The sequence below is a fragment of the Ostrinia nubilalis genome, chromosome 8 (assembly GCF_963855985.1).
Source record: "Ostrinia nubilalis chromosome 8, ilOstNubi1.1, whole genome shotgun sequence".
In the NCBI taxonomy this organism is placed as follows: domain Eukaryota; kingdom Metazoa; phylum Arthropoda; class Insecta; order Lepidoptera; family Crambidae; genus Ostrinia; species Ostrinia nubilalis.
In genome coordinates this window covers 12,260,613-12,277,252 of record NC_087095.1, presented here as the reverse complement: position 1 = coordinate 12,277,252, position 16,640 = coordinate 12,260,613, and the positions used below count along the sequence as shown (strand labels likewise).

General features: G+C 39.1%; 1 protein-coding gene across 1 annotated transcript; it reads left to right on the top strand.

Annotated features, from left to right (window-relative positions):
• The first annotated feature begins 2,676 nt into the window (after positions 1-2,676).
• On the top strand, positions 2,677-5,608 carry LOC135073968 (uncharacterized). The gene is made up of 2 exons (XM_063968240.1): positions 2,677-3,246; positions 4,553-5,608. Exons 1-2 carry the CDS (start codon positions 2,812-2,814, stop codon positions 5,366-5,368), a joined length of 1,251 nt encoding a protein of 416 aa, XP_063824310.1. The 5' UTR covers positions 2,677-2,811; the 3' UTR covers positions 5,369-5,608.
• Positions 5,609-16,640: the final 11,032 nt, after the last annotated feature.

The window sequence follows — 16,640 nt, the reverse complement described above, 5'->3', positions numbered from 1 at the left end:
TTGTGATAACATTTGATTAGACCCAGAAGCGATTACATGCAATAAAATCGATCCGATCTTCAACTTCTATCTGACGTTGATATGGGTATTGCCCGGGGTTGAAATAATGTAGGGTAGGCATATTTAAAATCTGTTGGGCGATAGCCGTTGAGGTTATCTTTAATCTGACATGACGCGGCCCTATCTAATGCGGGTAGGGTTTTGTTTAGTATGGAGGTTCTTATGAAAGGCCATGATAATAACAATTTAACGAGAACCTACAATTCTGACACGTTTTTGCATACTCAGTGAGCTATGTTCGTAATACATATAATGTGGGATGTAATATTCAAGTAGAACGAAATAGGTAACTTATGCCTGTTTTCACCATTAATCCCTAATTTTTAAGTGACCCCTATGAAAACAAAATGCCTGTTATGTGTTACCATAGCGGTCACTTAAAAATTAGGAATTTATGGTGAAAACAGGCATTATTCTTACAAATCTCTCTATTGGAAATTTCCCTAGCCGCCAACGCCAGTTTTACAGGGTTACAGGTTTGAATCCTCTTGGGGAAAATGTTCTAGGTAGGTACTGAAGAACAGAAATATTTGAGTATTATCAGAATTAAAATTAACACTTAAAGCTTACAATACACCACGAGCTTTTTATATTTAGAGTAAATCTTCCATCCCTTCGAAAACTATTTATTTTGGCTATTACATAACATACGGTATATGTAATATCATTAGGAATCGCTCGTTGCTGACATATCCCACTAATATACTTGATTTATTGTTGCCAGGACCAAAATTAATTACATACATTAATTAATCAAGGTATCTTGAGGTGGGATTAATATTACTTGTTACTTTGATTAAAGCTTGTAGCCAAGGTTAGATTAAATGCCGAATAAAATAGTTAAGGTATTTACCTTAACTATACCTTAATAATATAAGTTGTTAATGTATTACGACATATTATGAGGTATAAAAATGTATAAAGGTGTAAGCCCTTTGACTAAAAATAACTCGTGGATTTCTTCTCCCTGTTTTATTTTTTTGGAATGATTTTGTTTAGGCTATGAAAATTTCTTATATTTTAAGTTTTTCAAATTGCGTTACGTTTTTAAATGTTAATGTAGTGGTCTATGTATAAAGTACGGTTTCACCCAAAACACACCCACGGGAAGCTTCTGGAATTCTTTCTCCGTACTTGGAATTAATTCCAGACTGCTTTGCATTGATAAGCCGAAGTTTAGCGTTATCTTCGGGGGAGGCTGGGGACGCGACATTTACTTTGAATATTGTATCGTCATGGCCGCCGTCTCAAATAGTAAGGATACTAAGGATGACGGTACATGCTAAGTATAGTTCTTGCAACTCACGAGGGTGAGTGAGCTTTACTTGTGTGTGTACGTGTACATGCACATAACGATAGTGTAATGTCTGTCAAAACTTTTGAAAAACTAACAGTAGCGAGCCACACATTATGTAAAGCTCATTCGCCTTCGTGAATTGCAATAATATTAAACCAATATTTAATACTTTGGCATATTGTGTCCTTGTAATAGTTTCGATTTTGAAACAATAATATGTGTAGGCTAATGTAAGTAGTACCTACTGTCGACTGTGTAGGTAGTACAGGACCAAATTCCTAAAATTACTTGATTTTGACTAAGTATTTCCGAATGTTATTCAGGCTATTTACCCCTCTAAAAGTTCTTACAGTGTCTGCCTTGTACGGTAATGTTCTTGATATAACGACAAAATCCAACACCGGCCCTTTGGGGATTCCTTATCTTACTTTGAGTCTTCGATGTCATTGCTATAAACAACATCTTCTGTTGAAGGTATAAAACAATTATTAACAGTGAACTTTTTTTTTTTCAATTTTGGTTGTTGTTGTTGTTGTTGTTTCAGCCGAAAGACGTCCACTGCTGGACAAAGGCCTCCCCCAAGGATTTCCACAAAGACCGGTCCTGCGCCGCTTGCATCCAGGTACTTCCCGCGACCTTCACCAGATCGTCGGTCCACCTAGTGGGAGGCCTGCCCACGCTACGTCTTCCAGTTCGTGGTCGCCACTCAAGAACTTTCCTGCCCCAGCGGCCATCAGCTCTTCGAGCTATGTGTGTGTGCTCTTTCAATTTCGGTACCAATTCAAAAAGGTCGCTACTTATTTTGTGATATTACCTACTATTCAAGGCTCAAGGTCACCCAAAGGGCGATGGAGCGTGCTATGCTCGGAGTTTCTCTACGTGATCGAATCAGAAATGAGGAGATTCGTAGGAGAACCAGAGTGATTGACATAGCCCGCAGAATCGCTAAAATAAAGTGGCAGTGCTGCAGTAGAGCTGATGGCCGCTAGGGCAGGAAAGTTCTTGAGTGGCGACCACGAGCCGGAAGACGTAGCGTGGGTAGGCCTCCCACTAGGTGGACCGACGATCTGGTGAAGGTCGCGGGAGGTGCCTGGATGCGAGCGGCGCAGGATCGGTCTTCGTGGAAATCCTTGGGGGAGGCCTTTGTCCAGCAGTGGACGTCTTTCGGCTGAAACGAACGAACGAACCTACTATTCATTATACAAATAAATCTGTGACGCGCCCCAGGACGCATCGACAGCCCTAACACCGAGCGCGGAGATTTTGACAACCCTACGGCTGCGCGGCCGCACGCCGCACGGACCGAGCTAATATAAAAGTATTCACAGACGATCGAACTTGGTTCGGAACGGACCACGAACCGTACGGTGCGGTCTACACAACAGACTAGCGCACCAGACTCCGAATCGTCCAGTCTTAATTGTGCTAGCATTGCGTGAACACGTCTCCTCGACATGCCGCCTATTCTATCAAAACAGGCCAAAATTGCATTAGTTGCGGCAACTATCGTTGCTACATCGCCATTACATAACCAACGAAAAAGAAGAAAAGAATGGGCAAAATTTTATCTCAGAAACAGACAACAGTACAGTCATATGAATCTCATTAAAGATCTCGATGATAAAGATTTTCGTATATATCTTCGAATGAGTTCCGAAGCATTTATTGAATTGTTGGATCTTGTGAAACCACATGTAACTAAATCCGATACAGTTATGCGACAAGCTGTGAGTGCTGAAGAGAGATTGGTGGCTACTTTAAAATTTCTAGCGTCTGGTAGAGAATTCAGAGAACTTAAATTCAGCACTAGTATATCATCACAATTACTATCAGAGATAATACCAGAGACCTGTGAAGCAATCTATACAGTGCTCAAAAACTATGTGAAGGTATGTATAATTTATAGGTATCAAATAACACTAACATAATTTCAATCATATTTTTTTTATTTATTCGTTAATTATTGAATGTAACAGTGAAGCCGCAGTAAGTACAAATTCTATTTTTTAAATATCAAATATTCATGTATGTCAGTCCCTTTTCCTCTAAAAACGTTCTGCTGGCTTATCTCAGAAGGAATGTTATTTGAAGGTGGTTGTACAATGGAATGCTGTAGTAGTTCATCTATAAGTGTTTGGGGCAGAGGAGGACGTGTGTGAGCGGATGTGAGTGATGATTGGTATTGAGATGGATGTGAATGCTGTGGTGATGGCGATGGTGATGGTTGGTATTGAGATGGATGTGAATGCAGTGATGATGGCGATGGTGATGGTTGGTATTGAGATAGATGTGAATGCTGTGGTGATGGTTGGTATTGAGATGGATGTGAATGCTGTGGTGATGGCGATGGTGATGGATGGTATTGAGATGGATGTGAATGCAGTGATGATGGCGATGGTGATGGTTGGTATTGAGATAGATGTGAATGCTGTGGTGATGGTTGGTATTGAGATGGATGTGACTGCTGTGGTGATGGCGATGGTGATGGATGTGAATGCTGTGGTGATGGCGATGGTGATGGTTGGTATTCAGATAGATGTGAATTCTGTGGTGATGGTTGGTACTGAGATGGATGTGAATGCTGTGGTGATGGTTGGTATTGAGATGGATGTGACTGCTGTGGTGATGGCGATGGTGATGGATGTGAATGCTGTGGTGATGGCGATGGTGATGGTTGGTATTCAGATAGATGTGAATTCTGTGGTGATGGTTGGTACTGAGATGGATGTGAATGCTGTGGTGATGGTTGGTATTGAGATGAATGTGTCTGCTGTGGTGATGGCGATAGAGATGGATGTGAATGCTGTGGTGATGGCGATGGTGATTGTTGGTATAGCGACGGTTGCATTGATGATACAGACTGTTGTGGTGTGTGCAACTGATATTGTAGTACCGGCCTGTTATGTGTTTGGGTTAAGTAGTAACGTGAATTTATGGATATTGAAGTTTCTAAGCTAAGTTCTCCTAATTTTGCATAAAAAAACAGTTCTCCAATTAATTTCTCACAAATGAGTCTTTGCATTTTTGGTAGCTCCTTAAGCTGGGAGGCCACAGAGTGTCCAAAAGCATCTGCTGAGGTCAATTCCGATGAGCTATTGGCATTCACTAACTGTTTGGCAGACTCTAATAGCTCTTCTTGTTTCTTAAAGATAGCACTTTGTCGTTTAATTGAAGATTTTTCCTTTTTTGTTGCAGGTTCCTGAAACAGAAGATGCTTGGCTACAAATAGCAACAGATTTTGAAAGGAAGTGGCAGTTCAGTCATTGCTTGGGTGCCATTGATGGCAAGCACATCATCATCGAAAAGCCACCACAGTCTGGTTCATTATATTACAACTACAAAGGAACATTCAGTGTAGTTTTACTTGGTATCGTAAATGCCAATTACGAATTTATTTACGTGAATGCAGGCGCAAATGGCAGTGTTTCTGATGGCGGAGTATTTAAACATACAGTTTTTTATGAAAAATTAGTGAATAATCAATTACATTTACCAACACCTTCTGCCTTGCCTACATCGGATCTTATTGCGCCATATTGTTTTGTTGCAGATAACGCATTCGCTATTAATGAAAACCTTTTAAAACCCTACCCACAGAGAAATTTGACACATGACAAAAGAATTTATAACTATAGATTATGCAGGGCTAGAAGAATTGTCGAAAATGCATTCGGTATTTTAGCCGAACGTTTTAGAGTATTTAAAAAACCTATACAAATTAATGTCAAAAATGTACCAAAAGTGGTAATGGCTTCATGCGCATTACACAATTATTTGAGGAAAAAGTCTTGCAACTACATGACAAGGAACTGTGTCGATTTGGAGGACACTGAAAAATACACCTACCGGCCGGGAGATTGGCGACAAAATGACAACACTGTGAGTGTTAATAGAACAGAAAGGCAACGCACTGCAGATGGTAATTCTGTTAGGCAAATATTTACAGAATATTTTAACAATCAAGGGCGTGTTAATTTTCAAGATAGAATGATTAATGTTCTGAATATTTAATGCTTACCTCAATAGATTGATTCTTAGTATTTGTTTCAAAGTTGTCAACCATTTCGGCTGTCGGGTTTGACTTTTCATGCAGAAAACCCAAATGTTGGTAATACCACAATGTCGGGACATGCAAGTCTTCCACTCCAGCGCCACTAGTTTTGCTAGATTCCACCTAAAAACAAATAACATGCCGAACAAATAATATCTACTTCGTTATAAGTACCTACACAATAAATAGTAAAAATGTCATCTGTTTTATTTTATTTCTTACCTTATTCCGTTCTCGTCTATAGGCAGCTCTGAGATGTTCTATTTTTTTCTTAATTGCGGTAATAGTCGCAAGGGGGTAATATGACTTCCATTTTTCTAAAAGTATTTGAAATGCTTGATTGCGTGCATCTTTATTACAATAAAGGCTATGTGCGGTATTCCACAAACATGGAAAGTCTTTATACAACTCCAACAGCTCTATAACAGCTTTTTTCTCGGTACTAACGATGTCTTCTTGGCGTCGTTCCGAATCCATGTCTGTGAACACGTTACGACGTGTTGCGCGTACGGAGGCTCAATTGCGACTAAACTGACATTTGGTTCGGTGCGCCGTCCACACGATCGAATCGGTTCGGAACGCACCGCGTACGATATGCATGCGCTCCGAACCAGCCGTACCGATATTAATAATAATAATGTCCGGCGGACCGTGCGCCACACGATCGAATTTGGTTCAGAGCGCACCATGTTCGTGGTCCGTTCCGAACCAAGTTCGATCGTCTGTGAGTACTTTAAGAGACGGCGGCGACCGCGGGCGCCTAGCTCCCCTATCCGTCCCCCGGACACGGCCTGAGCCGAGGTCCGAGCCTACCGTGGCGCCCTCAGGCCGCGTCCGTAGTCCCCTCGATCGGGCCCACTAGAGTGAGCCCGCCGTAGGCTGGACTTTGGTCCAACACCGCGGTGGGCAACCCTCTAGTTGGGTTCGCCACTGATCGGGCGCCTTATGCGCTCGATACGGCCCGATCGCGAACGTCGGTCTGCGACCGACGCGGACGAGCCTGGGCTTCGCTTCGCGAAGCCCACACTCGGCCTCGTCGGAACGCGCACCGACGATCGCCAAACGGCTAGAGTACCTTCTGTACTCGCCACTCTGCCCGGTGAAGCTGGAAAAGCTCCTCAAGCTACCAGCGCGCGTCCCTTCAAAAAAAAAAAAAAAAAAAAAAAAAAAAGGGCGCCTAGCATTCGCTCGGGAGCCATTGTAACAGCCAGACGTTCGCGCGCGCGTCTATCATTCCCTCGGCTGCATTGCAAAAGAGTCCCTAGCGAATAGCTATCCACATTGTTCCCTACTAACCCTAACTGTTCGACTCTGGCTTGATCCGATACCTCGTCATTAATCCGCGGCTTGCCATAAAGCGTCGTGTCGAGACGTTCTATCGTTGATAGCCAACCGGTTCTCGTCCTTACCGAGTAGTGCATGAGATACTCATCCCGAACCTGCGGTAGCAATCCTGCTGCCACCCTTCCTGAACTTCACACCCCCTCGCCCCGTAGGTCCAACGCCTTTCCCCAGTGGTCGCGCTCACTATTGAGGCTTCGGTCTCTGGCTCGAGCTAATCGGACCACATCCTACCCCCCTAGTTATAAGTATCCAGACTAACACTCGATAAACCTCGCACAGGGCGCCGCCCCTCTCGCGGATACGAAAGCTAGCTAACGGGACGCGAACCGGGCGCGTCGTTATTCCTCTTGTTGTAATTAGTAAATTGTGATATAACTTGTAAAGTACTTGTAAACTTGCTCATTATTAAACGATAGCGATTTAGAGTCAGTGAAACTAGAATAAGTGAACTATTGTGGAACCTAGATTATAAAGTGCCATTGTGTTATTGATTGTGCGTTTCCTTGGTCAAATATCCCTGTAGGCATCCTGGATAGGTACACATCCCTCATCGCAGAAGGCGAACTGGGACTTAGTACTAAACAGCGGGGTGTCAGACTGAGCTAGCTTAGACGCCCCGTTGCAAATCTTTTAATTAAACTAGGATGTAAAAGCATCAGACGAAAACTGAAAATAATTCCACATTTTCTTGTAATCGTAAAAGTTGACTTCCATCTTCAAGTCATCAAGAATCGGACCTGGTAAGTCCGGAAAAATATCTCCGGGGCGATTCCGGTTCGAAATCGATTCGACTCTTTTCAGCAAGCCTTTTAAGTCTTCCCATCAAATCGTAATTACGTAGTCGATGAGGTGAGAACTAGGAACTATGTTTTATCCTTTTTATTCTGGAGAATGGGATATGGGTAAACAGACTTAAAATTCAATTCAGTTGCTCGTTGGACGTTGTATATTATACGCTAAATATAGATCTTCTTCCTCTTCTTCGTCGCTACAACCTTGATAGAGAGATTATGGCTGACATACCTGGTTTTGTTTCAATCTTTTTTTTTTGAATTGTCTTTCTGTCTAATTACGGCAAGCTTGACTACAGTAAGCTTACAGGACAGGCAGATTAAGTACAAAATATTCAAAATTTTCGTCAGTAGACTATACTAATATTAAAAAGAGGTAAAGTTTGTGTGTTTGTATATTTGTTAAATTGTAATGGGTAATCTCGGGATCTACTGAACCGATTTTAAAAATTCTTTCACCAATAGAAAGCCACATTATTGCTGAGTGTCATAAGTTATATATATAAAAAAACGAAAAATTCCACGCGGGCGAAGCCGCGGGCGGAAAGCTAGTTGGTTACAAGCATCAAGTCATAATATTATGTTTAAAGACCGTAGTTCTCTATTTCCCAAATCCCAACCCAACAAAGGTGGAATTTACGCCACCTGCCTCGTAAAGCTAACGTCCAATCCACTCCAGCCGAGTGAAATTTTAGTTCAATGGTGTGAAATACCACATCCTTACATCCTACGTGTCTAGCCTTGATTAAATTCGAACAAAGTGAAGCAGAATTTCCCTTGGGTGCAAACTGCACCGAGACTTGGTTAAGGGGTAACTTCACATAACTTATGTAACTGCGGGTAATTCGTGATCTCTGGAATTGTCTGGAAGAGTAAAAAGAAAAAAGAATGTACCTACTTGAGAATACTTTAACACGCTCACTGCGAAACCATTTTTCGTAGACTTTCAGCCAGTGCGTATGAGGTCTTTTCGAGTCAATATTGAACTTCTTTACAGTGCGTATGAGACCTTTTCTGCCTCACAAAATATTGTTTCTAAAAATACTTTAAATATAGCTCAGAAAAGACAATATTGGCTTGAAACTTTTCTATTATAAACTTAAATAGATGTTTAACCTTAAACTAGCTTCGCCCGCAGTTATGACATTTTGGTATTGAATAAATTAAAAAAATATATATGACATCTTTTCTGCCTCATTTCGCACTGAAAGAAAGTCCAATTTGTGTCTCGACTAGAGATGGGAATAAAACAAAATTTCAGTCACCATAAAATTATAATATTTGTTTTTAATTAAAGTGTTTTTCATTAAAACAGGGCAAACAGTAGGATTTGTCACACAGAACACAAAAAGTTAAATTTTTTTTAGTTTTTTTTTTTGCAGCCTGACTGCTATTTAGTGTTAGTCTTAATCTGTCGTAGCAACCTACTTCGTTGACCACCTTTTTTAAGCGAATGTTCAGCACATCATTGTCGGCCGTTTGGTGTAGTGGTTCGAAACGGACTACTATTCCGGAGGTTGCGAGTTCGATTCCCGCACAGTATTTGTGTGCATGAACATATTTGTTTGTATTGGACTGGGTGTTTTCTATGTATAATAATATGTATGTATTTACAAAAGAAAAAGTATTTAAGTATGTTTATATCCGTTGTCTAGTACCCATAGTACAAGCTTTGCTTAGTTTGGGACTAGAAGCGCAGTGTAAAATGTCCAAAAAATATTTATTATTATTATTATCTGCCACTAGGAATATCTGAAATAAATACGTGCGTTAAGTGTATACAAATGCCATTTTTAGTTAAAAAGTCAGTGTTAATGTGTCACCGGCTAACAGCGTGCGTCCGTATCGAAACTTATCACATCACTACTCTAAATGCGCGGCGCCCGCGCCTCACCCTGTGCGGTTATGAGGCCTGCAATTTTTGAGGCAGTTCAGACCTCACGGCGCACTGAACGTGATTAATTTCTATCCAGTGCGTATGGGACCTAATCGACCTCATACAATATTGTCTACGTCATTATGCTAGGCTTCGTAAGAGAAGCAATTTGATATATTTGTCTCTGTTGTACTCATAGAAATGTTAAAATAGTCGCCCCCCGCACAGAGTGAGAGAACGCGATTATGACTGCCGCACCTGCGGTAAGTTCTGCATGTGGCTTTTTAGACCTCATAACGCAGTGAGCGTGTTAAAAGTACTTAGTAAATAAAAATCTTTGTTCTTGTATTATAAATGAGATTAGTGTAAAGACTTCGGCCTTTTCAAGGCGAGAGTGAATAGGCACTTACAGAGCAGATAATAATATGTACCATCCTAGACTGCATCTTACTAAATATCTGGTGTCATTGCGGTCAAATACCTGCCTGATTGTTCTGCATAAAAAGTCTTCAGAACGTAGTTAAGCACTATCTATAGGATGAACTCGGGATTAAAATGACATTTCCATACCAAATGACAATTTAAGCCAGAGTTCAACAAGGGTGTAACTTTTATTAATGGGGTAATGTATACGTAATTATATTAGTTGTAATGATGTGCTATTTTTTTTAATTTGGGCATTTTGAATTTCATAGAGAGCACGGCGCTATTAACTACATTATCAGTCTTTTGTGTATTGTCGGCTACGTTATGACTATGTTAATACGACAAAGCTCCACCACTGTAGCCAAAAGTTGTTTGTAACAACTTTGCAAATATTTAACGATTCAGATGGATCTTTATTGTTGATATTTGTCGCCGACTTTGTGTATCGGTCCATTGGGCTTTCAATCCATTTCGATCTGTGGAGCTTCATAGTAACCGCAATACAATTCGTGACGTCTGCAAGGCTCTTTGTTATTTTAAGTTAGATGAAAAGTCGTCCTATGTTTAATTTTGTTGGTATTATTGTTGGGAAACATTTTAAATTATTGGATTCATCGCATTAGTTCTCTCTAGTCTCTTATTTTGAATGTTATGGCGATCAAATAAAGCTATTGCGAAATTTTTATTTTGGTTTTAGATTTTTTTTTGTATAATCTTTCATATTTTCTTCCTTGTTTCCGAAAACGTGTTTTGTGTGCCCTTCGTTAATTAGGATACATTGTGAGACTGCATTTATCGTAATTAAATAAATGTTGCAAAAATAACGAGTGTCATTAAATTATGCTTCCACCAATTAACCTTTTTTGCTCCCTCGAAAATGGTCTCATCACAAATTAAGCATGGGTGAGCCTCGCGTCTAGCGTGATGTATCGCTTCAAGTGTGTGAAGCAAATTACATTTCCCTGTAGCTGTCTCACCACGCGTTTTATTGCGCGATACATTGTACACGTTTGATGGTACATTTATTAGACGTTACATTGTGGACTAGGGACTCGTGTAGTGGTTTAAAAGGAAGAAAGGGCGCTTTCAGACGTTTAAATGCAGTGTTTTTGGTTTATATTTTGTTATTGCCTTGTGTACAATCATTTAGAATGATTGTGTCCTGAAGGTTTTGGATCAACAAAGACAGACATTTTCTTGTGACATTATGTAAAAATATTTAAATTCAAGCTTCAGTCGAAGACTTTGTGATAAGTCACCATTTATGACGAAATATAACGTAACATTTTTCATATTAATTATCTAGGTACTAGACGTTTCAAACATAGGCACACATGCTACCATACATAGTAAAATTGCATGCATTAAAAACACGGGTTCAGTTTAATATAAGAATTCATGAAATATTCGCTCCACATCCAAACTATGCGAGGTCGGGCGATATTAGCCCGCCCTCCTCAGACGTCACTCCCCTTGACGTTTGCGAAATATATTAAAAGTTTTCGAACCGTCAATCCGAAGCGGAGGTCTCGAATTCTCGATGTTTCGCCAAAACAAGAGAATATAAATCTAAAAACTTCGAAACTGATGTGACGAAGTCCGGCAGACGGAAGGGCGATTTTGATTACATTACGAAATTAGTTTTGCATTTGATATCTCTCACCTTTTCGTGTGAGTTTTACAAATAACAGTACATTTACTTAAACATTATAATATCCTTTGTAGTTGAATTAAATGCATTATCGACGTAATTATTTTATGAAGTCTTTAGAGATAAAATCAATTATGAAGTCCTTTCCTTAGATGTGCCTTTAGACACATAGAGCAGAGCAAAATACGTTGTTACAATTTAAAACTGCAGTCGCATTCGTTGGAGATTACCGTTGCCGTTAACGTTATTCGTTATCGTTGTTTGCATGTAGCTAATTATGTGGGCAAATTAGCTTGTTACGCTCGCTGTATCGCGAGCTGGCAACGAGCCAACGTAAGCTGTAGCGTCCCAACTCCCAACTGTCCCGATGCGTTACTGTTTGTGGGTGCTCTGGGACACCAACAGTCATTGAACTTAGAATGGAGTTACAGTCTAATTTGCAGACTGGAATGAAAGCTGATTGTAAATCTATACTTATAATAAATCTGTAGAGAGGTCAATTCTGTACATGAAATATATTTTCAAAATAAATATCAGGGGGTGATTAGTGATCGATACTGATGCCAAAAATGCAATCAGTAAAATTTTTGTCTGTCTGTTCGTCTGTCTGTCTGTATGTTCCTTATAGAAACAAGAACTACTCGACGGATTTTAACGAAACTTGGTACAATTATTCTTCATTATCCTGGGCAGGTTATAGTATACTTAGGAATTTCTACGGGAACGGGAAAATCCTTTTGTGTGAAAAATCTAAACCGCTTAAGTTAGACGCTTGAAATTTGGAATGCAGGTATCTTAGTAAACTTAAAGCTTAGTTACAACAAGATATTGCAAAATTCCCACGGGAACGGGATTTAGCGGGAAAAAACATTTGTATGAAAAAATCTAAACCGCTTAAGTTAGACGCTTGAAATTTGGCATGCAGGTATCTTAGTAAACTTAAAGCTTAGTTACAACAGGATAATGCAAAATTCCCACGAGAACGGGAGTTAGCGGGAAAAAACATTTGTATGAAAAAATCTAAACCGCGTAAGATAGATGAAGGGGGTAGAACGGGATCCACGCGTACGAAGTCGCGGGCGGCCGCTAGTTAAGAAATAAGAACTACCTACTGTAACAAGGGAGTTTAACTTTAAGGCCAGTTAAGGACAAAACATGAATTTTTAAAGTTTTCAAGAGAAAAATTCGTTAATAGAGCTGTCATAGACAAATCTTGTAGAGTGTAGACCTAGCTAGAGAAATGTATCAAGATAACCTAGAAATCGCTGAGAATTACAAAAATGTATAAATATAAAATTTAATACTTCTTCAACAAAATTAATTATATTTTACTGAAAAAAACCTAAAAGGTCTTCGCCAAATATTTTAACGGTCTAGTCATCTACTCAATAAATCTAGCTAAAACTTTGAAGTTGGAAATTTAAGACTACAGTTCAAACACTTTATTGCTAACTTGATGAAGCAGATGTAATTAAATCTGGCTTTGAGTTGAGGTCACTAAATTTCGTGACCCGGTCCCTAAAGTTTCATAGCTTAACGACGTTAAATCATTTCGGTATTATTTAACCTTTCACTTTACTACATAATAACCCTTAAACACTTGGAATAAGCTAACTTGTTAAACTTCGTCATCCAACTAATCTCTTAATCAAAATTGACTAAATCACACTAAATTACTAGTACCTAAGCAATTTCTTTTTCGTTACGATCACCCTAATCAATAGGTATCACTTAAGCTTTCAGTACCTTGTCCTTAATAATCGTTTCTTATCGGATGCCTACGTCATAACATCTACCTGCATGCCAAATTTCAGCCCGATCCGTCCAGAGGTTTGGGCCGTGCGTTGATAGATCACTATGTCAGTCAGTCAGTCAGTCATCTTTGAGTTATATATATTTAGATTAATCAGTAACTATCTGCATAATTATTATATGATTTTACAGTCGGTTTAAAGTATACTAATAGGTATTCTAAGGTGTTCGGTATTTTTTTTCTAAAAGAACACGCTTTTCACTAGTACTGAAAAGTCAAATGAAAATGTAGAGTTTTAGTGGTTTTTAAATTAACAAATTGTCAATTGATACATCGGCCAAATAGCGACGTCAGCTGTTTGAATTACCACTAAAAATCTGTGGGAGAGTTATGCCCGTTTTCACCATCAATCCCTAATTTTTAGCTGACCCCTATGGTACAGGAACATAACAGGAATTTTGTTTACATAGGGGTCATTTAAAAATTAGGGATTAATGGTGAAAACGGGTTTTAGTCCGGCCAATGTTAAGTGGTGTTTAAACAACTTATAAAAAGTATGTCAATTGACTAATAATGACAATTTTAACCTATTCTGCAAACTCCAAATCTAATTGCCTCGCATTCAAAAGAAGTAATAATAAAGTTTGTATTATTTCACCTCTTGTCATCATCAAGGATAACACCAACATGCATTTACCTCAAGTACAATCTCGATTACCGAACACGATATCTATTATCTTGGGGGAATGTGGGGCCATTACCGGGGCATGAGGCTGGCCTTATTTGGATTGAAGGCACTCGAAGCTCCCATTCTGGCTTTGCCCCTAATTGTTGGGGATATGCCTGAAAATAGGGCTGCCACACGCCCGGCTTTGTCCGGATTCGTCGCAGTCTGTCCGAGAGCATCTAAGTAGTTGGGATTCTATCAAGAATTATTTGATGTTTATTGACAAATGACATTAATATTGCGAAAATTATGCTAGTTCAGTTCTTCACTTCAGATCTTCCGCGAAATTTTTAATCTTTGTCCAGGGACGGAAAACTCGGAGGTGGCAACCCTACCTGGGGAGAGTTTTCGAAAGTGCCAGCCGCTATCTGCAAATGTTATGTTGTTTTCCTTTCACGTTATAGGTAATTAGTGTCGGGGTTCGGGATCTTACATTTATTTGGGATATGATTTATCACGTGATGTAACGTTGATGAGTATGATTGAAACCTTGACATTAAACTTATTTTTCTACTAAAAGAGATGTCTCAAATTATGCGACCGCTAAGCCCAGAACCTCTACAAAACTTTGTCACTATTTTCTTTACAATGACTTCGTTTATTGGTTCAAACAAAAAGTCTGACGCCATCTTGTATGTGTAGGTAATTGAGAGTGATAATTATTACTAAATTATTTTTGTTTTGGAACCACTAAATTATAAGAGTATGTAGATTATTATGCTCTGGACAGGACTCTATTCTAGAACTCCATTTCGATTTGAGTTCACACTCCTTTACTCAAATTCCGGCGAAAATTATCCGTCAAAAGGAAAATAATCAAAATAAAATCATCGAATATAAGATGGAAGTCTTATGATATCGTGGGATCTAATCAGCTTACGACTCTACCAGAGGACCGACTCTACGAAATTAAATTTGTTCACTCCCGGCACCTCTTAGGCCGCGTGAAATATTTATTCGCTATTTAAGAGGCGTTGTGTGAAATTGGGTTTGTTAAACAGTAAATTATGTTGGTGTTAACGTTAAAAATTGACGCGACTTGCGGAATTTGCGGTTAAATGTACATTAGACTAATAATTAGAGAGAATTTGAACACGCCAATGAAGTAATTGTAATCAAATAACGAATTTGTGGACTAGTAATTTGTGATTAATGAAATCCTGTGAGATGTTTCAGTCAGTGAAGATCTTACTGTTTCATTAGAATAAATAGACCATCTTCTTCAGTCGTGATAAGTGTAAAGTGATTAATCTAAAATCACTGCCAAAACAAAACCTAATTGAATGAGCGTTTCGAGGTAATCATGACAGTGTTAACCTTCATGAATATTGTATTTTAGAAAGAAAGAAAAAAAAACATTTATTTGGTACTAGAAATAGAATGATACAAATTAACATAAAGAGCAAAAATAATAAAATTGTTGTACCAAATTGGTCTCTACTCAGTATCAGTACAGATTAACTTAACTTTAAGGGTCCTTCTAAATATTATTGTTGGTACATAGTAACAACTATAAATGTTATACCGCCCTAGACCAGGCCATACTAACGTCAAGTCCATAAATCCGAGCGTGTGACAGAGCACCCTGGGAGCGCAGCGTGTGACATGAGAAATTTAGAGAACTACCCTCATCAGTCGTCGTTGAGCTTGTGACTCTGACGTCAGTACAGTCAACGAGTTCATAGACTTAAATTGTGTAGTAAGATTTTAATGTCTATGCGATACAAGATATTATTATAGCTACAAAGTTACATGATGAATCTGTACTTGGATATTTGACAAGTTTCTGATTGGGTCGGTCGGTAAGTACCGATTATTTTCTTACCAAAAATATATTACCGAGGCATTGAGTTAATACTTCAATGAGTTTAGGACAAAATTTTGGAAGGATGCTGAATTTCGAAGTAGAAGTTAAATCCAAACTTAAACAAACTGTTCACGCTCGCGATTAATATTCCGACATGTTTTGTTATTAATATAAATTAACCTAGCTCCGAGACAAAGGCGGGAAAGTTTAACGTGAAAAGTTAGTTCGTCCACGTTCAAATTGAAAAGAGTTTTCCGCCCCAGATAGAACATTTCCAACTGGACCATTCGACGTCTAGATTTGCCTATCTTCTTTGCCATAGGCTCTCAACCTTCTTATTTGACAGCCTTATTGTGTGCTGTCAGCCTTGTTATGTACCTATCAGTATGACTTATAAAAAACTGGTTAGAGCTTTGAATTCCAACAAAATTTGCCTTTAATTAGAAAATGTAATTTAAAATATCTATAAAACAGATTTTATATTTTGAAGAAAACAAATGAAGCTTATGGAAGTACTCGTAGGTATGTAAGTAGTAATGAATGGTATTTAATGTAGGCTACATTGTGGGTTTGGCTGTTTACTCTCTACAGCTACGTCTTATTAGTTATTTAAATCTCAGTTCTTGCTCCTATACGCTAATTTAATTGCCTTTCATGAATCTCAAAGCCTCATCTTCATAACTAACATTTAAATTGTGCCACAAATCCAGAGACAGTCACAAGCTTGCCTTCCCCTTCTCACCTAATTGTCCCCTAGGGCCCCACTATGTTGGGAACTGGTGTCCAAACCGCTACAGTCATAGATATACAGATCAGACACAGCTGGCGGCCGGTGTTGGCAACAATAACAAATGTTC

What these genes read in the sequence shown, in the direction of transcription:
- LOC135073968 (XM_063968240.1), top strand. Translation starts at nt 2,812, where the DNA reads ATGCCGCCTATTCTATCAAAACAGGCCAAAATTGCATTAGTTGCGGCA. An exon ending in TGCTCAAAAACTATGTGAAG is followed by an intron (nt 3,247 to 4,552) that starts GTATGTATAATT and finishes TTTTTGTTGCAG; the next exon opens with GTTCCTGAAACAGAAGATGC.